The sequence below is a fragment of the Cololabis saira genome, chromosome 9, assembly GCF_033807715.1.
Source record: "Cololabis saira isolate AMF1-May2022 chromosome 9, fColSai1.1, whole genome shotgun sequence".
Lineage (NCBI taxonomy): Eukaryota > Metazoa > Chordata > Actinopteri > Beloniformes > Belonidae > Cololabis > Cololabis saira.
Genome location: NC_084595.1, coordinates 27,707,590 through 27,735,570, shown reverse-complemented (window position 1 = coordinate 27,735,570; position 27,981 = coordinate 27,707,590). Strand labels below are relative to the sequence as shown.

The following is a 27,981-nucleotide window of genomic DNA, read 5'->3' as shown; positions in this document are numbered from 1 at the left end:
CAGCCGGATGTTCAGTTACCGGTAACTTCATTGAGGATTATCATGACCTAAGATTTCAAAATCACTTATGGAGAAAACCTATGGGTGACATCATCGATAATCCATGAAGGTAACATAAAATATTTAATTAGCTGTTGGGTGAGGAAAAGAAGAAGCCTTTCCAAAAGCTATAAGGAGGATCATTCCACAGTAAATAGTTTGCTTCAGTAAGACTGCAGCACTGATACATTCAAACAACATTCCTGTGTAGGCTTATCTTTTGTTAAAAATCTCTGATGTAGGCTAAATGTAAAATTTCAATCACTAATGGTGCATACTTTTATAAAATATGTTGCTGACTTTTAGGAATATAAGTATTAGCCTTTGCAAGTGTTACGGAGAACTAGAACATAGATTAAAAAGGGCCAAACATCATTTGGAATTTGTGACCTTGCTCCCATTCTTATGCAGGCAAAATCTGCATCAAATGGAGGTATCAAACAGGCTTACGTAGGTTAATTCTTAATCACTTGAAGTAGTTCCCCTATCTCAAGAAAACAGCGATGGATGGGAGACACGAAGGAATGGTTATCTTAATACAAGGCCAAATCCACCATGTTTGGATTGGAACAAGACAAAGAGAGACGAGTGATTGGGACCAATCTAGGCTCCAATGAAGGCAGGACTAAGTCTACGCCATGGTTCCTCGCCATCAGTTTAGCCAATTATATTGTAATTATTTATCTAAATATTTGCATTTTTGTCAGTAGAAAACTATGATGCACATTCTTCATCTGGTCTTTTCTGGGAGGTTGTCCGTTGAACAGAACAGGTCAGTGTTTAAGTTTACTTTGAATCTTCAATAAGAAAAACTTTAATTGAGAGAAGTTGTTAATCTTTATTTCTAACTATGTGTCTTCTTTCTCATATCAAAGAGCATGCAGATTTATAACACCTAACACTGATTCACAGTTTAGAGAGTTTTCTGTAAACTTTCCTGTTAGTTTTGAATCATATGCAGAGGCTAAAAGCCTTCCCTTAAGTCAATATTGATGACACCAGGGCTCAAGCTTATGTATGAGAATAATCACTTATCTCTCTATGAACTATGACACGATGGGGGCAAAACAGGTCATCGGTTAAACAAGATGCAGACCAAATACATACAGATTAAAATAATTTTATTTATATTGTCTGATATGGCCATTACACTTTTATGATCCTACAAGGCAACTATAAACAGACGTGCACACGATCACGTCTCGCCTTCTAAACCCCTCCTACTTGTCTACAGGACCCAATCACGTTGTTTATTGAAGCGTTGATGAACTAGGGTCCAGCCCCCACTTATCCACAGTCGGGTGGCTTCCACTCACAGCGCTCAGAGGGAATTTATTTCCACGTCAACTGATTATTTTCCTCTGATAAGCTCTTCTTTTTCAAATAATGAGTAAACTGCATGAATGTAAACCAGCTGCAAAAATCCCACCATGAGTGTAATTGAGCCAAGTGAGGATTTGCGCTTCGCCAGAGATGAGACCAAGGTGTCTTCAATGGTCCACTGACATGGACGGGAATACACCCTCACAATACTGGCAGAAATGTGCGGTTGAAACAGACAGGGCTCTATTTTGTGACTCAAATTCATCCGGAGACATGACGGCACCATGTTTCCATTGCACACCCTTGAATATGACTGGTGCGCTCTCCACATGGCATCAGCGTGAGATCTCTAGTAAAGGTTGATCATAACTATCATTTATATTGTGGAAGAAGAAAAAACGCCCTATATCAAATAGTTGTTTTAAATTGTATAAACTATTCCCTTTTTGATTACATTTGTATATTACTTGTCGGCTCAAAGTAAAGATTTACCCACTTAAATGAATGGGGAGGATCCATGAAGAGAGAAAAAAAAGGATCTGCATGATGTCAGAAGAGTCTGATTGGATGAGAATTTAGTACCTCTCCGGCACTTGGTCATATTAAGCTTTTCTTTCCTTTTTTTTCTTCCCTCCACAAGGTGTCTCATTCACTTTTTAGATGGGCTCCTCCTCTGTGACGAAATAACAGAGTGGTTTAAGCAAAATTGAACTTGTTTCTTGCCAACACTTCACAGAATCTGTTGCTTCGTCCAGAACAAGGATCATCCCGTGGTAACGGACTGCAACTGTTGAGCATCAACGAGAAGAGAAACAGCTCCCTGGGAAGATAAATGCTGCTGCATCAATTTGGAGTGGACCTATCCGGGCACTGATTTACGCACGCATTTTACGCACTGGGACTATCCCAATTTAAGGATTTACACTATTGTTTGCACATTTTATGGAATAAAGAGAAATTATTTAAATGTAAGTATTTTCCTATCTTTTAACTTTTATAATCTGGGGTGTCGTAATATTTGTGTTTATCAATATTTAATGCTTGTCTCGACATGTCAGTTTTCTGTGATCATTCAGTTAAAATCACCACATACGTCAATTTAAATCAACTCATCATTTTGCAAACAATGCATTATGCAATGTTTGTTGTCTGTAGATAAGTTACAGTTGCGTTTCCTGCTCCTGACACAGGAAAGTGAAGTTTTTCACGACAGGTCCATCCGAGGGTTTTAAATTTGCCTCCCAGTTTGACGTTAACAGGACCCGGTTATCATGTCATAACTTCGTTCGAGCATAACAACGTGGTGGATATAAGAAAAATAAGTGATGTGAATGAAAAGAGAGAAAAAAGAAAAGTATTATTTTGACTTTGACAGTCGCGCAAGCAGGCATATTTCACATACTGTGCAACAGGAGCATCTCTGCTGCGCATGAGGGGCCACTGGCTCCAAAAAGATCTGCAAGCAGTTATGCGCCTGCGATGCTGAAGGGGGTGATCTCTTTTAAATGACGCTTATTTCTGTTTCCTAGAAAAAGCATCTGAAATCGCAAAGGCATATTTTTTTTTTTTTTTTTTTTTAATATGACTAATTGTTAGATAATCGATACATTATGAATTTGTTAGGATGGCTCTGTTGATGGACATTTGGCAGAGATGAAGTCACAATCCCAGACTGCCTGAACATCTCAAGTGATTGTTATTGCACGGTGATTGAGAGCTCCCACCGTTTTCAGCTCCCACTGTGACCCTACGCTTGTGTTTATACAGTTGGGTGCTAATGAGACTGAGGCTGCTCCTGTCCCTCTGACTCCAAAAAACTCCAAAAAAGTTCGACCCCACATGAAGTTTTAGCTCTCAACTTCACCACCCACTAATCCCTTGAAAACACTCATTTATCTCATTAGATATGTTTCCTTTTTCATCACTGTTTTATCTTTAACTAAGTAATTTGGAAACCTCAGGTAATAACAAACATGTGTCCTCAAAGACAGATAGATCCTTTATCTAGCACATATATTCTGATATTTTCATTGGTTAATTTTGGGCTAAGATAATGTTGAAGAATCTTTGAAACCAAATTACCCTGAAAATGTGAATAAGACAACACAAATAATAAAACTGGCTAAATACGTTTTTTTTTCTTTTCTAATGTAGCTTTTTATTTTCCCCAACAGATGATCCTAAATATCAAACATATCCTGTGGTTATATTATCTCTGCGAAGCTGCAGCTGCTACAGGTAAGCTTGGAATGGGCTACATCTTCTGCTTTTCGCTGTTTCTTGGTCACTCCCCTTTCTCCATCCACGCCCCTAACCACTCCTCTCTTTTCTTATCTCCCTTCATCTCTCATTACCAAAGCCCTCCTCTCTTCTTTGTGATTTTAACATTCAGTGTAACTTTACAGCATTTTCTGCAACAAAATGTTATATATATATTTCTACATCATGGATTTGGGGATATTTTGTTTATAGTAATTGACTATGAGAAGGTCCAGTCAGTCGTGTGAACCATGATGATGTATGAAGTTTATCTTGGGGCTAAGTGGGCCCCAGTGCTCTGCTGGCTCTTTCTCCCTTGCTTTGTCTCTCATATGGACACCTTTCAATTAGACTCAATTCCCAGCCTGGAAGCTGAACAGCTGGTTTTATCCTACATCCTCTGTGAAAGCACATAGGCTGATGCCTCTAGGGCTGTCCCACCACTGTTCCCTGAGTATTCCCTACATTATTCCTTGCCGATGGTCCCTCAAACCCTGAAACCAAAAAGAACAAAAGTAAAATGGTGAATTGGTTTCTTCTCCAGTGGGCTTGGTGTGATTCCATAAACTTAATTTGTCCCCAGTAGCCCTCATGGATGTCTTTACTTTACGCAGCTGAAATTGAGGATTACGTAACTGAACCCATGTCTGATTTATAAGCAGTCAAATTCTTTTCTATTTTCAACAGAATGTTTAAAATATAGGATTACATTAAATGTGCCTTCCTAAGATCATTCAAGTCTTTTAACGTTATTGACAGCTCAGATAGGCTCCAGTCCCCCAAGACCCTGAACAGTATGATGTCGGTGGGGATCTTCATGCCATAACCACATTGTCCTGCTGGAGGTGAAAGAGGGATTAATCAGTGGGAATATGAACATGCACAGAACTATGCAGTGGCATATCATAAAATGATGAAACCATGACTCCCCTCTGTAACAAATTATCCTTAACTTCATACAAATTTGCTGTACATACAGCACAGTCAGTGTTAAACATCCCCACATCCCCACACCCATCGTTGAGGATGAGGTTTGACTTTCCAAGAGCTACTTTCAAGCCATGATGCATGATTTTTTAATAGCCTGGGTGTAGTTGTCACACCCTATCAATGTAAATTAGTCAGGCAGTTTATTGTGTCCAATTTAATGTGTTGGGGTAAGAGCAAGTCCATTATATATGTATCTGGATGGAAGGAAATCTGATGCAATAAAGTATGAATTGAAGATACATTGAAATCTTTTTTTATGCTTTTTTCCCCCACAGCCTCCAACAGTTTAGAAATAATCAGCCCAGTTTCTGGGTCCCTCGCAGGGAAAGTAAGTCTGCCCTGCTTCTTCTCCATAATCACAACTTCAGAACCATTCATCAGTCCCAATGGAACAGCCATTTATAATGATGACTACTTACGGATCAAATGGACCAAAATAGACGGTCAAGTGGAATCCACAGTGTTAGTGGCACAAAATGGGGTCATCAAGATTGGCTCAAGTTACAGGAACCGTGTGTCAGTGCCCAGTCACCCTGAAAATGTTGGTGACGCCTCGTTAACAGTGGTCAAGCTGCGTGCCAGTGATGCAGGTACTTACCGTTGTGAGGTCATGTACGGCATTGAAGACACCCAGGACACAATTAACCTTGACGTCAGTGGTAAGATTTTCACAGTTTCTTTCCCACGCCATGCTGGAATCAGAGTAAAACCATGAAAATTGTAGAGGGGGGTTGAGGCAAGGGCTTAATAATAGTGAAATGTAATACAAGTGGTGATAGAAATGTAAACAACATGAGAGAGCTTTGGGTGCCCTTCAGCTTACTTTGATAGCTGCAGCTACCTAGTTGTTACAGAGACTAAGCACAGTTTTAATTTGTCCTTATTTTTAGAGTCGATGCTTATTTTGAAAGAATCAGATGAGACTTTTGGTCTCAGATTTTGTCAAGCACGGTAGTGTTTTAATTCCACCATTAACCTTATCAGCCATTCTAGTCCACTAGCTGAGTTATAACTCTGGTATCCCTCCATCTTAGATGCCTTGTCAGATTAGTTGGTGAAACATTCACTGCACATCACCATCACAGTTTCTTGTTTTATTGTGATACTTACTAAGCAAACAGTATTCCCCAATATAAAAGTCTGTCAGGGTGGGGAGGTGGTTATTAATGAGAAGTATTGTGGGAGATCCTGTGTAACACTTATTGGAACCATTGTGGGGTGGAGGTGACGGGGGGTGAGATGCTGAGATAGTTTTGGTTTATTGTCTGCATAACTTCTTCCAACTATTTGCAATGTTAATTGAGACTATCAATCTGTAACGTCTGTGTGTTTACTGTCCACAAATATGGGGATTTCAGGGCTGTGGCATCATAGGCAGTTATCTTGCTCATTTGCGGTGAACTGTAAGCACCAAAGTATTTCACTCATAGAGCCTACTTTATAAGATATTTGCCATAATTTATCACTCTGAAATTATACCAATGAATTCCAGATGACTATTTTCAACGTTCTGTGCACAGTTTTATTATGTCTGATCTTTGAATTCCTTTTTTTGTTAATCTCTTTGTTTCCAGGTGTGGTTTTTCACTACCGATCTAGCACCAGCAGGTATACTTTCAATTACCAGACGGCTATACAAACTTGCCAAGATGTTGGAGCAACCATTGCCACCTATGGCCAGCTGAAATCCGCATACGAGGACGGCTTTGACCACTGCGATGCTGGTTGGCTTGCTGACCAGACAGTGAGGTTAGCACAGTTACTTTCTCACGGCAAAAACTAATTTCTAAGACAGTCAAAACACTTTGTTTAAAGGAAATTAGAAAACTACTTTAAACTGTTGTACTAGTTTTAAGAATTCTAGTCAAGAATATTTGTTTACCCCAATTATAGAACCAAGACAATGTTTTGCTTAAAATAAGGCAATGTTGACTAGATTTAGGAATATTTAGCTTATTTCTAGAGGGGATGTTTTAGCAGTATATTGTTAATACTATACACACAGACTTTTTGCAAAAAGGCATAATGATTTGACATGGGTACTGTAATGGCTTTTTGTTTTTCTGTCCATACAGATACCCAATTATAAAACCAAGACAGGGCTGCTATGGAAACCTGATGACTAAGCCTGGCATTAGGTCATATGGAACCAGGAACCCCACAGAGACCTATGATGTGTACTGTTACGTAGACAGGCTTGATGGTAAGCTTTGGAGTGTCATTTAGACACATGCTCCAGCTAAGAAAGCACAGAAAACCCCCTGGGGGACTATGCTTATTGGTTTTATTTGAATACTTCACTTTCATTTCTAGTCAATGTTTTATATATGTTGTTACACAAAACTAATCCACATGTTAAAACAAATGGGATTAGGGGAAACTTGTATTTTAACAGCCCTTTGCACTGCTTAGGGAAAGTTTCTTCTGAGTCCTTAGTCCCTTTTCTGCCAATCCAATATCTGTCTTTGTACTTCTGATGTACTAAACTTCCCATAGAGCATGCCATAGGCATTAAAACTTCACTTGTCATGTCTATAGTGTAGTCAGTCCTCTGCACATGTTCCTTTTATATGCGATGTATATGAGATATGTGCAGTACCTGATATTGACATTTTGTTTAAGATTAGAGTCATGAGGAGACGATGGTTGCAAACGGGGAATATCACTTCATCCACAGTGACAAACATTGACAGTAATTACATGCATCCATTATGAAGAAACCACAACACCCACTTTATTTTTTCATGTTGTTATTGATATTATTCCAACTTGCTGTCCACAGCGTCAACACTGTGATGAGAGGCTGTGGTTTGATGCATACCAAAGTTGAGTGGAAAAGTCCAGCCTATTAATCACCAAATCTCCTCTGGGAGCTGTATGATAAAGACTGTGATAAGATTTGTCTGCTAAACATTTTTTCTAGAGGAAATTGATATTAATTAAAAGTATTTCAGAGTAAAAACCTGGGTTCACTGCATATAACATTTGTAGTCGTGTCTATGACATGTTAAGCAGCCCTCCTCTCATTTAAGATGTTTGGTTTAAACTAAGACCTTGAATTTTTGTAGTCTTATTTCCATTCAGTATTATCTTATAGACAAAGACAAATGTTCATATAGCTCCCACACATATTGCTTGTGGAGCATAATTCTTAGTAACAGAAGGTGTAATCTAGAAGCTCCCTTTGTTCACTAATGGAAAACTGAAACTACAGACACGTTCATCGACAGGAACATTGTCTGCATTGTTATCCCACATGATTAAGATAAAGAATGAACTACTGTTTTCCTAAATGTGATCAGTGGGAGATATATTGGGCTTGTGCCTTAGGGCAAAAAAACGATTTTTGTCATAGTTTAGGCCTATTCTGATATTTGTAAATATCAGATGTAACTTGTGATTAAGGTTAAAAAAAAAAAAAACGATAAAGGTGAAGTATCTGTACTTCTGCTTTTGATGCAAGGCATCTTTTGAAGTAAACGGTTGACTTCAAACAATAATTTTTAGGGTACTGTTGAGGATTTATTGCTGTTTTGTCTTTAAACTTCATTTTTTTGTCTTTTGATTCAGGTGAAGTCTACTATGCTCCTGTCAGCCATAAGATGACTTTTAAAGAGGCTAGTGAAGAGTGTAAAAAGAGGAAGGCTGTCCTGGCAACCCCCGGCCAGCTCCATGCCGCTTGGAGACACGGACTGGACAGATGCGACTATGGCTGGCTGGCTGATGGCAGCGTGCGACATCCTGTTGCAGTACCCAGAACCAAGTGTGGGGGAGGTCTGCTCGGCGTCAGGACCATGTATCGCTTCAAAAACCAGACTGGCTTCCCAGAACCTACTAAGAAGCTCGGGGCTTACTGTTTTAAAGGTAAAAGCTCATTCTTGTTGTCACCATTTTGTGCTTTTAGGGTACAGTGGCAATATAAAATATGTGAACCCTTTGGATTTGTTGCTGTTTTCTGAAATTCACGGAATCCGTGGGCCAATTGAAACTGGAATTTAGCAGTTTGCAGGGGGGGTTGGGGGGGGGGGGGGGGGTTGCTCTGCTGTCTTAGGGCAACTTGCTATTATGAAGAAGTACTGAAATATTCAAGACGATAATGTATGAGTAGCTAACCACCAGCTGAAGCTTAAAAGAAGTTGGGTGGTGCAGCAGAAAGCAAATCCTGCTGAATCCAGTGAAGTAAATCCACCGCAGAATGGCTTCAGGAAAAGAAAATCTGTCTTTTGGCGTGACCGGGTCAGAGCTCAGACTTTAATCCCACATGCTGTGGAATGACCTCAACAGGGCTGTTCACACCAGGCATCCCACAAATGGGTCTGCGCTGAAGCAGTTCTGAAAAGAGGAATGGTTAAAAATGTCTCCTGAACCTTGTGAAAGTTTACAGATACTGAAATCGTTCACTTGAAGCTGCCTGAGGAAGTTCAGCCAGCTTTTAACTCAAAGGTTTCACCTACTTTTTTCCCCAACACAGTTAATACTTCATTAGTCACTAGAAATATATCTGTGTTATAAACTTGAACACTGTGTAATATTTTTTTTATCACTGAGACCTTTCCTTCTTTTCTGTATTTGGATGAATACATCCTTTACTGAATCTACTAGGTCATTATGTGCGTGTTTTATGTTTGTTTATAAGACATAGACAGTGACTGAGGGAACAGGCCAAGCCCTGTGACGAACTGTGAGCTCATCTCCTACATTTACTCACGTCTTTTTCTTCACCCTTTGATTTTCTGCTTCTTTACACCCCTGTGCACTTTCCCACATCTGAAACAGAGCAAATGTTTAAAATCTCCACCACCTTTCCTCGTCGTCTTTTTCCGCAGCTTGCATTTGCATTGCCCATGACCGTTTTACAGTTTCACCATCAACAACAGCTTGAGAGAAGCAGGGGCAGGATTTTCTTATGAGTATTGCTTGTTCTGTGCCAGACTGCAGTGTCCAGTTGACCTCACTCCCTCACGCCCATTTCAGAGGAAACAATTAGTTCAGAGGAGAGTACAAACATAGTGGTATGCTCTGTTTACCTTTGGGAGCCACAACTTTTTTCTATTAGTTTCCTCGAGAGTTGGAGTGCAGTTAGTTATTTTGTTTTTGTTGTTTTGATTTTGTATGTCTTTTTTATTCCTTCAGTTATAAAAAGTCTTGTAATAAGCATTAAGGATAAGCTATTACATTTATTCAAATAAATCTAAACGTTACCTGGCTTTGTTGAAGAGGGTGTTTAGATCTTGTTTTTTGGGGAGGTTGTTTTGTCACTGAAGGATTAGTTGTGCACAGATATGACATCTGGCTTTAAACTATGAAGATTATTGACCATGAATAGAAGAAAAGAAATACATCAATGGGTCCTTATAGATAATGACCCTTCACGGTTCAGTGGAGGTTAACAGAATTAGACAAATCCCTCCAAAGTATAATTGTTTTTAACTAAGCAGTTTTACCATTGCAATATCAAATGACAGATTGCAGATGCCATCCAAGAAAGCGGTTAAAGTACCTCATTGCCCACCTTACAGCCTTTTTAGCCTCTCTATCTTATCCCCTTTGCATCTTTCAGCTCTCATTTCCGTTGCCCGTTTGTCCTCTGTCATTCTCACTTGTACTTATCAGAGCAGACATTTGGATAATGGACAAAGCTACTGCTGGACTTCTAAATTCAGTCATCCTCGCTGACCTCTGACCTTGCCTTTCCATCTTTACAAACGAGAGGCTGGACAGATAAGCCATCCACTGTCTGGTCATTTTCTCCCCCTTGGGCCATGCTAACTCTCGCAGTGATAAGTCTCCATGCAGTTCAGAGGGCACGCAAACAGGCCACCCCAATGTCCTGCCCTGTGTGTGTCATGTCAGCTCTCTCAGTTGTGTTGTACTTACACCTTCGTGTAAGTGCTTTTCAAGTACCCTCGTTTGATGGGACTATCTCCGTCATTTCCTGCTTTCCCACTCCTAATTATGTCTCAAAGGAGAAATATTAAGGAGACTAATGTCACTTAGATCATACATACAGACAAGGAGAAAGGAGGTGGGATGCAGAGGGAAAACAGGGGGAATAATTGCTCCCTGATGTTTTTGGACCGGTCCGAAGAAGACCTCTGCAGCAGCAACGACTCAAATGCATTGTTGTAATAATCCTGTTCTTCTCTCTGGCCCTGGTATTTATGTAAGGGAAAAACTGTGTCTCACACCTTACATCAGAGATAGTTTAATAAGGAAAGGTCTGTAGTACGTAATGGTCAGCAGCTGCCTCTAGGCAGCCTGGCTGTGCCATTGAGGAAAACTTTCTGCAGCTGTTAAACTGTCTTTTATGGCTGTGAGTAAATACAAGAGTGATGGAGGAGGGCAAGGAGAAGAGACGCACTTAAGAGGGTCGTAAAAGAGTTAAGAGGACTCATTAATAAAATGTTAAGGTTTAATACTGTAGATAGGGTTACCAGTCGGCATCGCTGAAATTAAAAAGAGAAATCCAACAGGTGAACAGTTGGGAAATGGGTACAGAAATAGTCTGAATAACTAAGAAAACAAAATTCTACATTCTTTCAAGTTTTTATGCTGTTTAATTTGTCTGTCACAGTCATGGGAACTCGTTCAGGCAAATGAGGATATGTTTGCAGAAATGTTTTAAGTCCACTTGGTTTTTCCGGGAAAAGGAACCCTGTAAGAATGACACCACAAACATCCAGATTAAGGGGTACAGGAGAAACACTGTTAAACAATTTGATTAACAGTCTGCCGTCTAATGCACATCCATACGTCCAACTGTGTCTCTAACAACATTGTGTGAGAATGAATGTTGTAGCTGGTTATAAACAACATAAAATCTAAGAGAGGATGTTGTTTGCTCAAATGTTTTAGGGACTTTTAAGATAAAGATCCTGGTGTTTTTGCAGCTGAGGAATTTTACTCCTTGACTGCAGGTGACTCATAAAGTGAGCTTACTTTTTTGCATCACATCTAGCAATATTGTATATTTTATTGAAATAAGGTTGACAATACATCAGTTAAATACTTGATGGTATATTTGCACACATCAATGTCACATGGTGGTGATACTGAGGGAATCGTGGTCACATGGATCAGTAATGGATTTCCAGATAATCAGTTTTACCACCATTTCAATAAATGGTTTGAAAAATATTATCTTAGTCCAACAAAAATAGCTTCAAGTGCCAGTGATGTAATAAGGTTAACGTTATCTGATTTTTGCTGTAATGTTTCATGGTTATTCACAGATAATATTTCAATATTCAATATTTTCAAGGGTCTGTGCTTCTGTGTGTTGAATAGGAAGGAGACACATATTCAGCGAGGCATCTTTTGTGGATTTGTTCGTTGCGCGAACCACACCTGCACTGGAGAGCAGCACCACTGTTACCACCACATCATCTGACACAGTGCCAGAAACAGGAGAGTTTCCAGACTCTGTACGTCCAACAAATCATCCGTCCATGTTCTCGACTTGTATGTCTCCACCTCGCCCCACTCCTGCAGGTCATGAGGAAGAGTTAATTACCACAGTTGCACCCACTGATGATGAAGATGACAGTAATACAACACCGCTGTTCAATATTAATGACTTTGTAAGTGGAAACTCAAACGTTGTGGAATCTGCTTCCCTTCGCGGGGATGTGATTACAAACCCTCAAATCAATGATACTACAGTGTCCGTGGAGGATCCATATGACCAGTCTGTGATTGAGATTAGCACAATCCAACCTGACGTCCCCATGCCAGATACTTCTCTGAATACAGATTCCATGTTTGCAGAGGGGAAGACTGCAGAAACTATTCTGGATTCTAGCATCATTGGTTTCACAGATACGTCTACAAAATCAAGTGAACTGACCACTGCGGAAGTTTTCAGCTCCCCAGACTCAACACCATCACCTGCGACCATTCAAAGTCATTCAACAACATCCTTTCTAGACTACAACCCTTACGATGATTACATTTTGACTGACTTTCCTGTTGAACGTCGGCCACCAGAAAGGCCATTTCAAGAGGACATCTCATTCAGCTCATATGGCAGTACTGTTCCTGTTGAAACAACAACCTTTTTGAGCAACACTCAACCCGGAAGCTGGGGGGAGACAAGCGCCACAGAACCACCAGAGACCACTGATTCTGACACGCAAACTACGTTTCATGCAACAGGTAAGATGTACAACATGTTAAACTTCTGAAACATAGTGATAGTGATAATAATGACTTGAAATGGCTTGATCTACATTTGACTGTGAAAAGAAATTTGTGGGATTTAATGTTTGCCGGAGTTGTTATTCATTGGTTTATAGTTGAAGTTGTTTCTGTACAGTAGCTGAACATTGGAGTCAGCCGTGCAAGTGTGTTGGAGATCCATTATTGCATTTATCATTTCTAAGGACTCGTTGGGGTTAGGGGAAACCAAAAAATATGTCTAAAGAAAAGGCCTGTCCTTACTGTTTTACCTCAGTCAGTTTTACGCTATGCGACTTTCAGATTTGTCAGATTGCTGGACTGTTCAGATTTCACAACTCTCCGTCTTGCAAAGTTTATGATGTTTTCTCAGGGAACAGTGGAGAGAGGGCATGGAAGTAACTGGCTCTTTCTGTGTAAAAGTAGGCTAAAACTTAATTAATTATTCTACATGGATCATTTAGAATAATCGCTTAAAATGTTGCACTCTAGAAGGGAAACCCTCATAAATACTGTAGACATGCAACAGAGCCAGATTTGAATTTCATTCTGTGCCTAGTAAATACTATATTCAATTTGAGTGCTAAAACATAGTTTTGTGCTAGGTGCAAGTCAATGGTAGATCTGTTCCTAAGTTTCTGTCAGCTACTCAGCAAATTTCATATTTGAAAAAGCACATGCAAGCTAAGCATATGCAATCTGCAGCCCCTGTATGGGCAGAAATATGTGCCACTAGAAACTGAATTTGAATAATTTATATTTGAATTTGAATTGCTCAACTTGAATAATTGCATTAAAAAACTGAATATGAATCACATAATTTGAAGTTGTATTGTTTAATTTGAATCATTGCATTGAAAAACTGAATCTACATTCAGTTCTCACAATTCAAATTCAGTTCTTGCAATTCAATTTCAATTTACTGGAGTTATTGTGCCAGACATCCGGGTCTTCCGGAGGAAGAGCAATCGAGTGCAGATACAAATAACTCCTTTTCACGTACAGTAGCCTACTATAATCTATTTTCTTTCAACGATATAAACGACCAATGGGAGCTAGATATTTCGAAACCTATTGTGTTTTCTCCATTCTGTGTAAAAAGTGTAGATTTATATCTTGCCGTTTTGTAGAAAAATTTCTGCTGAGGAGGGTGTGAAGATTTGCGGCAACGGGTGACACGTGACGAGTGCGCGCAGGGAGGAGAGAGGGACAGAGGGGGAAACTCAGGGATGTTCCCCTTGCACTGAGGGTGGGATCTCAATAGTGTCATACTGTATGTGCTGTGTATTGGCAGCAATATTTTGATTCAATACATGTCATATTACAGGGGTCCTGATTCAATGAGCTGTGATGCTTTGAACATCAATATTTATATATATTATAATATATATATATATATATATATATATATATATATATATATATATATATATATATATATATATATATATATATATATATATATATATATATATATATATGTATATATATATATATATATATATATATATATATATATATATATATATATATATATATATATATATATATATATATATATATATATATATATATATATATATATATATATATAATATATATTTACAAATAGGGCTGAGCAATATATCACTATTAAATAAAAAGTATATATAAAATATGTATAATTACAGAAATATGAGCAGTATATTCAATCTACTGTATATACTGCTCATATTTCTGTAATTATACATATTTTATATATATTTTTTATTTTTTACTTTTTAGTCTCTTTTTACCCCTCCCCTGCATGTGTGCTAAGTGTACTGCTGCCAACAAAATAAGTTTCCCCACTGAGGGAGAAAATAAAGGATTATCTTATCTTATCTTATCTTATTACACCAATATTGTGATAGCCAATAGATATTGGCTGTGATGGATATCTTAATGTGATATAGTGTTGTCCTTTCCTGGATTTAAATACTGTATTGAATACTCTCATAGTAAAGGAATGCAATTTTCTGAACTTAGCAAACTGTTTTCGCTGAAAATTTCCTCAATCAGTTCAGTCATTGTAGCTTCTGTGGCCGACTCAACCTTAAAAAGACACACACACACACACACACACACACACACAGAAAAAAACACAGCTTTAATAAGATATTTAAACATGGGATTTCTGATAAACAGTTATTATTAATGTGATGACAAAGGAGGTAGAGCCAAAAATAGATCAGCGAAAACAGTTGCGGTGCGACCTGGATGCTCCTCCCCCCTCTGTCCCCCTCTCCTCCCTGCGCACACTCGTCACGTGTCAAGGCTGATTTATGGTGCCGCGTTACACCAACGCAGAGCCTATGGCATAAGGTACGCAGCGACACGCACCGTACGCCGCGCGTCCGCGTACCCTACGCCGTAGGCTACGCCGTACCCTACGGCGTAGGCTCTGCGTCGATTTAACGCAGAACCATAATTCAGGCTTCACCCGTTGCCGCAAATTCTCACACACTCCTCAGCAGAAATCTTTCTACAAAACGGCAAGATTTAAATCTACACTTTTTACACAGAATGGATAAAACACAATAGGTTTCGAAATATCTAGCTCCCATTGTATGGAGGATTTTTTGTGCCAAAATTAAATAAATAAATACATCATTAATTAATTAAAATGGGAATGAAAAATATCATTAATTAATTAAATGTGTCATTAATTAATTAAAATTAGAATGAAATATGTCATTAATTAATTAAAATACAATTCATTTTAAGTAAAATATATATTAATTATTTCAGCATTTAATTAATTAATGACACATTTAATTAATGATTTCGTGTTACGTGTGAATCATGAAATGTAAAACTGCATTTAATTAATTAATGACACATTTAATTAATGATTTCGTGTTGCTGAATCATGAAATGTAAATGTAAAACTGTCAGTTTCACTCGTCAAACTCAGTGGGCGGAGCTAACGCAAATCTAGTGGAATCCACTGCTTTGGTCTGAAACTGGAGGTGGAAGAGGAGACTTTCTAAACATGGCAGCTGTGAGTTTGGAGGATTTTCGTGAACTTTGTAGAGAGTTGGTGAGCGATATCTTCGACCTTGCAGAGTATGTGGAAGCAGGACCTGCTGACCCCGAGCATGTAGCGTGTAAAGCAGAGGAACTGCTCGAAGTCGTTGGAGTTATTTCTGCACTTTCCCATCTTGACTTGATGTGCAGGGGAATCAATGAGGTGTTTGGAATCCGCCCACTGAGTTTGATGAGTGAAACTGACAGTTTTACATTTACATTTCATGATTCAGCAACACGAAATCATTAATTAAATGTGTCATTAATTAATTAAATGCTTAAATAATAAATATATATTTTTACTTAAAATGAATTGTATTTTAATTAATTAATGACATATTTCATTCTAATTTTAATTAATTAATGATACATTTAATTAATTAATGATATATTTCATTCCCATTTTAATTAATTAATGATGTATTTATTTATTTAATTTTGGCACAAAAAATCCTCCACACCATTGGTCGTTTATATCGTTGAAAGAAAATAGAGGTTATAGTAGGCTACGTGAAAAGGAGTTATTTGTATCTGCACTCGATTGCTCTTCCTCCGGAAGACCCGGATGTCTTGAAATTGAATTGCAAGAACTGGATTTAAATTGTGAGCACTGAATGTGAAAGTATAAAGAGAGTTGAATTTTCAGTGAGGATCAAATACAGTTTCAGAACAATTGAATTCAATTTCATAATGTGACATTCAGTTTCAAGTTTATAGAAGTTCAGTTCCAAACTAATACATTCAATTTCAAATTATGCTATTCAGATTCAGTTTTTTAATGCAATTATTCAAGTTGAGCAATTCAAATTCAAATATAAATTATTCAAATTCAGTTTCTAGTGGCACATATTTCTGCCCATACCCCTGACCTGCGCTGCTGGTCCTGGTGGAACGGTTGTTGCTGGTGCTCTGATGTGATAGAAGCAGTCTTCATGCACTGTAGAGTTTCCATCTACAGCGGCGGTACACTGGCACTGCAGTCATGTTATCTGTCAGCATATCGAATGATGAAGTGATGCAAAGGGTATTGTGCGTTTATCATTCATGTTTTCATAGACTAGGCAATGCACTAGGACAGAGTTAGTTTATTAAAAGTAAATTCTGTGTCTCTTAGATAAACTAGCATGACTTTTTATGTCCATAACATGTGATTTCATCGAAGCAGCAGCTGCATCATATTTCATCTTGTGGTGCTGGATTTATTGAATTTGATCACTGGTTTATTTGGGAAAATTTGAAGATAACCTACCATGCACCTCACCTGACAGCGATAATCTGTCCTGCAGATTATGCGCATTAAACTAGCTTGTTTGATCACTGGCACCAAAAAGTGCATGGGTCGGTTTGGTTACTGACAGAATGCAGTACGTTGCTTGTCAGTTTGTCTGTGCATATACATTATTGTATGTGAAATAGAAGTTTGTCTATAGCCACTTTTTTGTATCTTTGTTACTGCAATTAACTCATGCATTTGCAATAGTTCTCCTCTTGAGTGTGACTGACATCCAGCCTGGCAAAAACAGGGGTGTGTTGGCAGGCTACCTGAGTAAGCAAATATTCCTGTGTTCATCACAGACTGGAACACACCTCATGAGCTGATGTCATTGCTAACACACACAGCCTCCCTTCTCTGTCAGGACAGCTGTAGGCTGCCTCACCAAACTGGGTGATTATACCTACTTTAACTGCTGCATCATGTGATCAGCTGAGACATTAGGTCTATTTTCTGCCCTCCCAGTTTGTGTGGCCAAAGCTTGTGGAAAATATTGTGGCACTGGAAGAAGTGTGTCGCCTGGCAACGTGATAACAAAGTACCATATTCTGAAAAAGAAAAGCAGCAAATTAGTCTTTAGAGTTGGTCAAAATCTTGCAGTGCTATTGTGAACTGTATTCATCTGTTTCTGATTTACTAATGACAGTTAACTAAGTGTTTATGTGACATATTATGACTTGCTGAGTTACTGATCCTCTGAGGCATGCCGAGCACAAATGTCACAAAATAATTTACAAAACTGCCAACAGCACATTCTTATTGGGAGTAAACATGTATTTGATATTCACTCAGCTGAGGCTTGGCAAACTAAATCTTTCACTTTGGCACTTTGGGAAATACCCTATAATTGAATTTCAGTGAATTTTATGGCTGAAAATTGAGAGACACATTAAACAAGGCGGTTCATAAAACCTGAAAATGTCTACAGTATAAAATGTTATCAGTGAATTGAAATGCAGCAGGTAGATTTACTTATTGTGTTGCATTGCATTGCATTGTCTTGTAGAAAAGCCACTAAAGTTTTTTTTTTAGGTACAAACAAAATCTACTCCTGCCTTTTATCATGTGTAGGACTTACTGTACGCACACACAAGAGTGCACATGAATAATGCTTTATGGACTTTACAATGTCAATGCTCTATGGTTTCTAATTTTCACCATACACAAATACCTTTAAAACATGTGAACCTTGATAATACATCAGAAATATGACGGTTATATCTTAAATGATGAGCATTTTACATGTTGAAGCTTATGTTTCTTAACATGTGTGTAAAAATTATTGTATTCCCTGGCTGCCACAATGCATAGTAATATAACGCATAATGTTCTTTATAAGGATGAGGATACACCTTTACAAATCCTTATATGGTGGCCCTGGGTGGGGATTTATAATAATGAATAAGTAGCGGGATTGCACTGCCAGTTTATGATTAATTTACATGTTGTTTGTTGTTTGTTGAAGATATGCGTTCTTACCATCAAATCTGTGTTTTAATCCAGAGTAAATTTATGGTAAGTAGATTATTTATGTGCAAAATCTACAAATGGATTCACATACATTTGGCCCACTGTGTTTTAACATGGTCTCTGCTGTGAAAAAAGCGCCAGGCATTACATTTTGTTCATTGCAGTCCCAAGCAATGGCAATTGATTAAAACATTAAATTCACTGGGTTGCTTTTTGAATAAATAAGGCTGGCGCTGTGTCATTTTGAAAAAATACAACAAAACTGAATCGTCAGTGATGCCGGAGATGGCAAGAGGACAAGCAATTAAAAGAAAAATCTTGAGGCTCAATATTTGCTCTTATCATTACATAACACAATTATCTTTAAAACCTGTATATCACGATCTGCCTGATGTGGATGCTGCATGAACTAACCACCAACTAACTACATGCCGGCAGTTAATGCACAATGAACCCAACTGAAAGTATTGTTTATTTTCTTCGCAGCTGGCACGATATTTGGTCAGATACTGCTAAATTTGTGCCTAAAGTTATCGTCAAGACCTAGTTAGTTGGTATTTCCTTGACCGTTTGTGTGAAGCTGGTTGATGCTAAAAGGTGAAGGGGGACCACAGCCAAAGGTGCTGGTCGGGTGTGGGATAAGTATGTTAGTGGGTTTGTGTGTGAGACAGAGAGTGACTGCGAGAGAGAGGGAGAGAGAGTCAGGAAGTCAGGCAAGCAATTGTCAAAGTTCCCAGGCCTAACCTGGATTTATAACAGGTGCCTTTCTGCAGCACTCAGCGGATACAGGTGTTTTCTGCTCTAACCGATAATCTTTCTAGTCCTTTATTTGTGGGAAGTAGAGAGAAAAAAGTGTCTGAGGGAAGAAACAAAGAAATAGCGAGGGAGAAAGCAAGAAAGAGAAACAGTGATAGAGGCAGATGTTGAAAAGTTTTGAATATAAAAATGATATAGATTTTGTGTGTGTGGATCACCATTTTTTTCCTCTTTCCTTGAACATCAAACACACACCAGTGAAAAGTTGACCCACCAGTTAACAAGTAAAAGTTGATTTAAGCGCTACTCTGTGGATGGGCTTACATATTCTTTCATTTTCATGCGCCGCACCATAATTTCTTTTTTTACACTATCATATTATACAGGCAAGGACATGATTCAGGAAATTGCTTTAATATCTTCAATGATGGACTTCTGGTTTTAGTTCTGGGCCACTATTTCTTAGGGTGGGTGGAAAACTTCCATCGAGACAACTTTGTGTTTTATTTATATGTGAGGACATACACTCATGTGAGGCAACACAGTGTAGGAGGATAATGATAACATTACTGTAAAGGGAATTGAATACTGCTTCTGTGAGCAGACAGCTGAAGTCCAAAATCGCCTCAGGGCATCTCATTTTAGAATATATACAGAGAGTGGGCAAAAACACCCGCAACACAAATATTTTCAGGTTTAATGTTGTTCCTTCAATGTTACCTTTATGATGGTTAATATTGTTACTGATGTTTCAGATTATGTTGTAAATTTTTTATATTTTGGTTTGAGTTGCATATAAGGAAATGGTATTGACGGTTTACATCCAGTGCACTTTGAAGTGCCAACTCCAAAAACAATATTTCTCTTTATATGCACATGGGCGTGTGAACGTTGATTTAAAGGGCAAAAAATAGCTTTAAGTATTACACAAGCAAAAGTACTACATAGACTGTGTGACTAAGAATACATGTGTTATATAAACTGACAAAAAAAAGGTTTAGAAGTGCTTTATAAATGCAGACCGTGAGGTGATGGAGGTTAATGTACAATGAAGGTTTAGATGAGCGTTTTCCAAAATAGTACAATATGTCTATTGTGTAGAGATGTATTTTGATGTTTTACCTAAAAATGAAAACAACACCATGTACATGCAGTGCATATAGTATGATTACCCAGGGGTGTTTTATTCACATCTCACATGTTTTTGGGATTCATATTATTAACATTATTAAACTTTCATTTCCTTAGCAACAATTTGCCCTTACTTCCCTTTTATTTTATTTGCAGATGAACAGGCATTGGAGCCTCAGGGTTCTCAGACTCCTGCTGTGCCAGATGTACCGGCCTATCCCATTCCCTCCATGGCTGATGGTGAGCCGACCCTGCTAAACGGAGGCCCAGACCCATTTCCTCAAGCTGCTGTAACTATCACTCCAACTATCAGCTTCATAAATGGTAAACAGGAGATCACACTGGAGCCACAGAGTTCAGAAGGAGAAGAGGCCAAAGGTACTGAAATTTTCACAAATGTGATCAATCTGGGGCCAAGTGATGAAATAACCACAGGGTTTGATTATAACTCGACTGATTTAACTGACACTAGCTTCACCGACTCAATAGAAACACATACAGCAATGATGACCACCGAGGCCCCTGAAGAGGCTCACTATGACTATTCAACCATAAAAGATAAACTAACCACAAAAGACCCTCCAGACACAGACTCAGCATCACCCTCCACAGTAGAAGAAGAGATTCCTTCAAATCCGACACAGAAAACTGAAGCTAGCCCAGCTGCAACAAATACTGCTGACTTTGTTCCTACAGTACCACCATCTGAGCCACTGATCAACAAAACAACTGAAGAAATCCAAACAACAGAAAACCAGATGAAAACCATCACTGTCAATACCGCGTCTGGACTCAAAGATGTGGGCGAGTCAGGGAGGACTCCCGTATATGTGAAAACTGATTCAGAAGTGACTCAGACAGGGAAGGCTGTGGACAAATCCCCTGTAACCTCTTCAACCACACTTTATACAGCCACAGATGAGGCTAAAACCACAGAGGAAACAGACAGCACATCTGCCACTCCAGCTGCAAAAGAAAGCACTCAAATGTCAGAAACAACCAGTGACTCAAAGGGCTCCATTGAAGATGGGGAGGAAAAGAAAGACAATAAAACCCAAAAAGAAATTACTTTTAACACAAATATCAGAATATTTAACAGTTCAGCCTCTACAGAGCAGACTGTTGAGACTGAAAAAACGTCATATTTAGAAAGAGTCAGCACTGCATCACCAGCATCTGAAGCACCTACAATGGGTGCAACCTCAGAGGAAAAAGTTACAACTCAGGGAGGGAGTACATCCAGCCAAATACCTTCCATCCCATCTACGGAGACATTTGTAACTGATGCAAAATCTGCACAAGAGGAGGACGACTCAAAAGCCCAAAGTGTAACATCACTGCCAAGTTTAAGTTTAAGCCATATTGAAGACCAAACTCCATTGCATAGTGCAATTACAGTACCAACTATACATAGAACAGTCACAGATAATAAATCTGGTTCCAACGAAGAGGTGACGGAAAAATCTCTCATCTCAACAACTGTGCGTGAAGAAAGACAACTTGATGTAACTCCAACTCCCACTTCCACATTATATAGTGCCATTGAAATATTGAAAACAACAATGGCCTCAGTCAATGATTTTTTTAGTCAACAATTGTCTCAGACTACTTCAGTAATAACAGAATTACCTTCTGATACGTCCTTCACTATTGCAGATGTAAAGGATGGTGTTATTAGTAGTGACTCTACCATAGTGGAGTCCAGTCCTTTTTTCAGTGGATCAACCACGGAATCTGAAAAAGAATCACTCCAAATCACCACGACCGAAGATGGTTCTGGAGACACCCTTACTAATTTCACCGACAAATCAATTATTTCAGCAACTCCTGCCTCCTCAACACTGGTTACAGACTCACCAGACACAGTATCAAATAAAACAGGTTCCTCATTATTTAGCACAGAGAAATCAACAGCCCTACCCACTGGGGATCATGAGAGTTCCCGTACAGATCAGACAACATTCTCCTCCTTTTCAGCCCAAACTCATGTGCCTGAAAGAATGTCTTCCACAAGTTCACCAGATGACCTAGGTGGTTCTGGAGACACACCTTCAGTTTTCTTTACCCCAAAATACTTGAGAACTACTACTGCCTCTCCTCACAGCTCCAAAGCACCACCAGATCATTCAGTTGGAACATCAATATCACCTGATACAGAAAAGACAAACGTGCCATCTTTTAGTGAAGAACCGTCAGTTTCTCCAGTTTCTGATGGAAAACCTACAAGACCATTGACAATGTCTCCAAGTGTACCTTCGGGTGCATCTTTCACTGTTGCAGATGTAAAGGATGGTCTAATAAGTAGTGAGTCTACCGTGATGGAGTCCAGTTCTTTCTTCAGTGGGTCAACCATGAAATCTGAAAAAGAATCACTCCACTTCACCACGACCGAAGATGGTTCTGGAGACACCCCTTCGGTATTCTCTGAGAAGGCATTTATAATGTCGACTACTGTTGACTCCATACTGAGTACAAAGACGTCAACAGTCACGCCATTGCACACTCCCAAACCAAGCGATTCTTCTAAATCAACTCTGAGGACAGATTCCTCACTCTACAGTACAGAGAAACCAACATCAGTGTTGCTTGGAACACAGGAGACTTTTAGTACAACTCAATCTGAGGAATATTCATCAAAACCAGAGGAAATGACCATGTCCACAGGTTCTCCTTTTACATATGAGACTGAGGAAACTTCTGGCATTACTGACAGAGATGGAAAAGGTCCTGAGGATGCAACTCCAAACAAATTCACAACTTCGCCTTCTATCAGAGAAAAGTCGTCCTCACCGCTGAGTGAAAGCACAACAATCTTTCCTGAAATAATTTCACTCCCCATAACCGTGGAGCAAGAAGGTTATGGTGACAACGTCACTAATTTCACTGACAAATCAAGTATTTCAGCAACTTCTGCCTCCTCAACACTGGTTACAGACTCACCAGACACAGTATCAAATAAAACAGGTTCCTCATTATTTAGCACAGAGAAATCAACAGCCCTACCCACTGGGGATCATGAGAGTTCCCGTACAGATCAGACAACATTCTCCTCCTTTTCAGCCCAAACTCATGTGCCTGAAAGAATGTCTTCCACAAGTTCACCAGATGACCTAGGTGGTTCTGGAGACACACCTTCAGTTTTCTTTACCCCAAAATACTTGAGAACTACAACTGCCTCTCCTCACAGCTCCAAAGCACCACCAGATCATTCAGTTGGAACATCAATATCACCTGATACAGAAAAGACAAACGTGCCATCTTTTAGTGAAGAACTGTCAGTTTCTCCAGTTTCTGATGGAAAACCTACAAGACCATTGACAATGTCTCCAAGTGTACCTTCGGGTGCATCTTTCACTGTTGCAGATGTAAAGGATGGTCTAATTAGTAGTGAATCTACCGTGATGGAGTCCAGTTCTTTCTTCAGTGGGCCAACCATGAAACCTGAAAAAGAAGCACTCCACTTCACCACGACCGAAGATGGTTCTGGAGACACCCCTTCGGTATTCTCTGAGATGGCATTTATAATGTCGACTACTGTTGACTCCATACTGAGTACAAAGACGCCAACAGTCACGCCATTGCACACTCCCAAACCAAGCGATTCTTCTAAAACAACTCTGAGGACAGATTCCTCACTCTACAGTACAGAGAAACCAACATCAGTGTTGCTTGAAACACAGGAGACTGTTAGTACAACTCAATCTGAGGAATATTCATCAAAACCAGAGGAAATGACCATGTCCACAGGTTCTCCTTTTTCATATGAGACTGAGGAAACTTCTGGCATTACTGACAGAGATGGAAAAGGTCCTGAGGATGCAACTCCACACAAATTCACACCTTCGCCTTCTATCAGAGAAACGTCATCCTCACCGCTGAGTGAAAGCACAACAACCTTTCCTGAAATAATTTCACTCCCCATAACCGTGGGGCAAGAAGGTTCTGGTGACTACGTCACTGATTTCACTGACAAATCAATTATTACAGCAACTCCTGCTTCCTCAACACTGGTTACAGACTCACCAGACACAGTATCAAATAAAACAGGTTCCTCATTATTTAGCACAGAGAAATCAACAGCCCTACCCACTGGGGATCATGAGAGTTCCCGTACAGATCAGACAACATTCTCCTCCTTTTCAGCCCAAACTCATGTGCCTGAAAGAATGTCTTCCACAAGTTCACCAGATGACCTAGGTGGTTCTGGAGACACACCTTCAGTTTACCCAAAATACTTGAGAACTACAACTGCCTCTCCTCACAGCTCCAAAGCACCACCAGATCATTCAGTTGGAACATCAGTATCACCTGATACAGAAAAGACAAACGTGCCATCTTTTAGTGAAGAACTGTCAGTTTCTCCAGTTTCTGATGGAAAACCTACAAGACCATTGACAATGTCTCCAAGTGTACCTTCGGGTGCATCTTTCACTGTTGCAGATGTAAAGGATGGTCTAATTAGTAGTGAATCTACCGTGATGGAGTCCAGTTCTTTCTTCAGTGGGCCAACCATGAAACCTGAAAAAGAATCACTCCACTTCACCACGACCGAAGATGGTTCTGGAGACACCCCTTCGGTATTCTCTGAGATGGCATTTATAATGTCGACTACTGTTGACTCCATACTGAGTACAAAGACGTCAACAGTCACGCCATTGCACACTCCCAAACCAAGCGATTCTTCTAAAACAACTCTGAGGACAGATTCCTCACTCTACAGTACAGAGAAACCAACATCAGTGTTGCTTGAAACACAGGAGACTGTTAGTACAACTCAATCTGAGGAATATTCATCAAAACCAGAGGAAATGACCATGTCCACAGGTTCTCCTTTTACATATGAGACTGAGGAAACTTCTGGCATTACTGACAGAGATGGAAAAGGTCCTGAGGATGCAACTCCACACAAATTCACAACTTCGCCTTCTATCAGAGAAACGTCATCCTCACCGCTGAGTGAAAGCACAACAACCTTTCCTGAAATAATTTCACTCCCCATAACCGTGGGGCAAGAAGGTTCTGGTGACTACGTCACTGATTTCACTGACAAATCAATTATTACAGCAACTCCTGCTTCCTCAACACTGGTTACAGACTCACCAGACACAGTATCAAATAAAACAGGTTCCTCATTATTTAGCACAGAGAAATCAACAGCCCTACCCACTGGGGATCATGAGAGTTCCCGTACAGATCAGACAACATTCTCCTCCTTTTCAGCCCAAACTCATGTGCCTGAAAGAATGTCTTCCACAAGTTCACCAGATGACCTAGGTGGTTCTGGAGACACACCTTCAGTTTACCCAAAATACTTGAGAACTACAACTGCCTCTCCTCACAGCTCCAAAGCACCACCAGATCATTCAGTTGGAACATCAATATCACCTGATACAGAAAAGACAAACGTGCCATCTTTTAGTGAAGAACTGTCAGTTTCTCCAGTTTCTGATGGAAAACCTACAAGACCATTGACAATGTCTCCAAGTGTACCTTCGGGTGCATCTTTCACTGTTGCAGATGTAAAGGATGGTCTAATTAGTAGTGAATCTACCGTGATGGAGTCCAGTTCTTTCTTCAGTGGGCCAACCATGAAACCTGAAAAAGAAGCACTCCACTTCACCACGACCGAAGATGGTTCTGGAGACACCCCTTCGGTATTCTCTGAGATGGCATTTATAATGTCGACTACTGTTGACTCCATACTGAGTACAAAGACGCCAACAGTCACGCCATTGCACACTCCCAAACCAAGCGATTCTTCTAAAACAACTCTGAGGACAGATTCCTCACTCTACAGTACAGAGAAACCAACATCAGTGTTGCTTGAAACACAGGAGACTGTTAGTACAACTCAATCTGAGGAATATTCATCAAAACCAGAGGAAATGACCATGTCCACAGGTTCTCCTTTTACATATGAGACTGAGGAAACTTCTGGCATTACTGACAGAGATGGAAAAGGTCCTGAGGATGCAACTCCACACAAATTCACAACTTCGCCTTCTATCAGAGAAACGTCATCCTCACCGCTGAGTGAAAGCACAACAACCTTTCCTGAAATAATTTCACTCCCCATAACCGTGGGGCAAGAAGGTTCTGGTGACTACGTCACTGATTTCACTGACAAATCAATTATTACAGCAACTCCTGCTTCCTCAACACTGGTTACAGACTCACCAGACACAGTATCAAATAAAACAGGTTCCTCATTATTTAGCACAGAGAAATCAACAGCCCTACCCACTGGGGATCATGAGAGTTCCCGTACAGATCAGACAACATTCTCCTCCTTTTCAGCCCAAACTCATGTGCCTGAAAGAATGTCTTCCACAAGTTCACCAGATGACCTAGGTGGTTCTGGAGACACACCTTCAGTTTACCCAAAATACTTGAGAACTACAACTGCCTCTCCTCACAGCTCCAAAGCACCACCAGATCATTCAGTTGGAACATCAGTATCACCTGATACAGAAAAGACAAACGTGCCATCTTTTAGTGAAGAACTGTCAGTTTCTCCAGTTTCTGATGGAAAACCTACAAGACCATTGACAATGTCTCCAAGTGTACCTTCGGGTGCATCTTTCACTGTTGCAGATGTAAAGGATGGTCTAATTAGTAGTGAATCTACCGTGATGGAGTCCAGTTCTTTCTTCAGTGGGCCAACCATGAAACCTGAAAAAGAATCACTCCACTTCACCACGACCGAAGATGGTTCTGGAGACACCCCTTCGGTATTCTCTGAGATGGCATTTATAATGTCGACTACTGTTGACTCCATACTGAGTACAAAGACGTCAACAGTCACGCCATTGCACACTCCCAAACCAAGCGATTCTTCTAAAACAACTCTGAGGACAGATTCCTCACTCTACAGTACAGAGAAACCAACATCAGTGTTGCTTGAAACACAGGAGACTGTTAGTACAACTCAATCTGAGGAATATTCATCAAAACCAGAGGAAATGACCATGTCCACAGGTTCTCCTTTTACATATGAGACTGAGGAAACTTCTGGCATTACTGACAGAGATGGAAAAGGTCCTGAGGATGCAACTCCACACAAATTCACAACTTCGCCTTCTATCAGAGAAACGTCATCCTCACCGCTGAGTGAAAGCACAACAACCTTTCCTGAAATAATTTCACTCCCCATAACCGTGGGGCAAGAAGGTTCTGGTGACTACGTCACTGATTTCACTGACAAATCAATTATTACAGCAACTCCTGCTTCCTCAACACTGGTTACAGACTCACCAGACACAGTATCAAATAAAACAGGTTCCTCATTATTTAGCACAGAGAAATCAACAGCCCTACCCACTGGGGATCATGAGAGTTCCCGTACAGATCAGACAACATTCTCCTCCTTTTCAGCCCAAACTCATGTGCCTGAAAGAATGTCTTCCACAAGTTCACCAGATGACCTAGGTGGTTCTGGAGACACACCTTCAGTTTACCCAAAATACTTGAGAACTACAACTGCCTCTCCTCACAGCTCCAAAGCACCACCAGATCAT

The 27,981-nt window shown here is 39.7% G+C and overlaps 1 protein-coding gene across 1 annotated transcript in view; it reads left to right on the top strand.

The window, feature by feature from the left end:
- The first annotated feature begins 3,536 nt into the window (after positions 1–3,536).
- LOC133450405 (versican core protein-like) overlaps positions 3,537–27,981 on the top strand; it is a 56,655-nt gene continuing 32,210 nt past the window's right edge. Inside the window, exons 1-5 of the mRNA XM_061729019.1 lie at positions 3,537–3,600; positions 4,887–5,270; positions 6,186–6,360; positions 6,687–6,814; positions 8,182–8,475. Of these exons, the coding sequence (XP_061585003.1) occupies positions 3,537–3,600; positions 4,887–5,270; positions 6,186–6,360; positions 6,687–6,814; positions 8,182–8,475 (1,045 nt within the window). The remainder of the gene's footprint in view (positions 3,601–4,886; positions 5,271–6,185; positions 6,361–6,686; positions 6,815–8,181; positions 8,476–27,981) is intronic.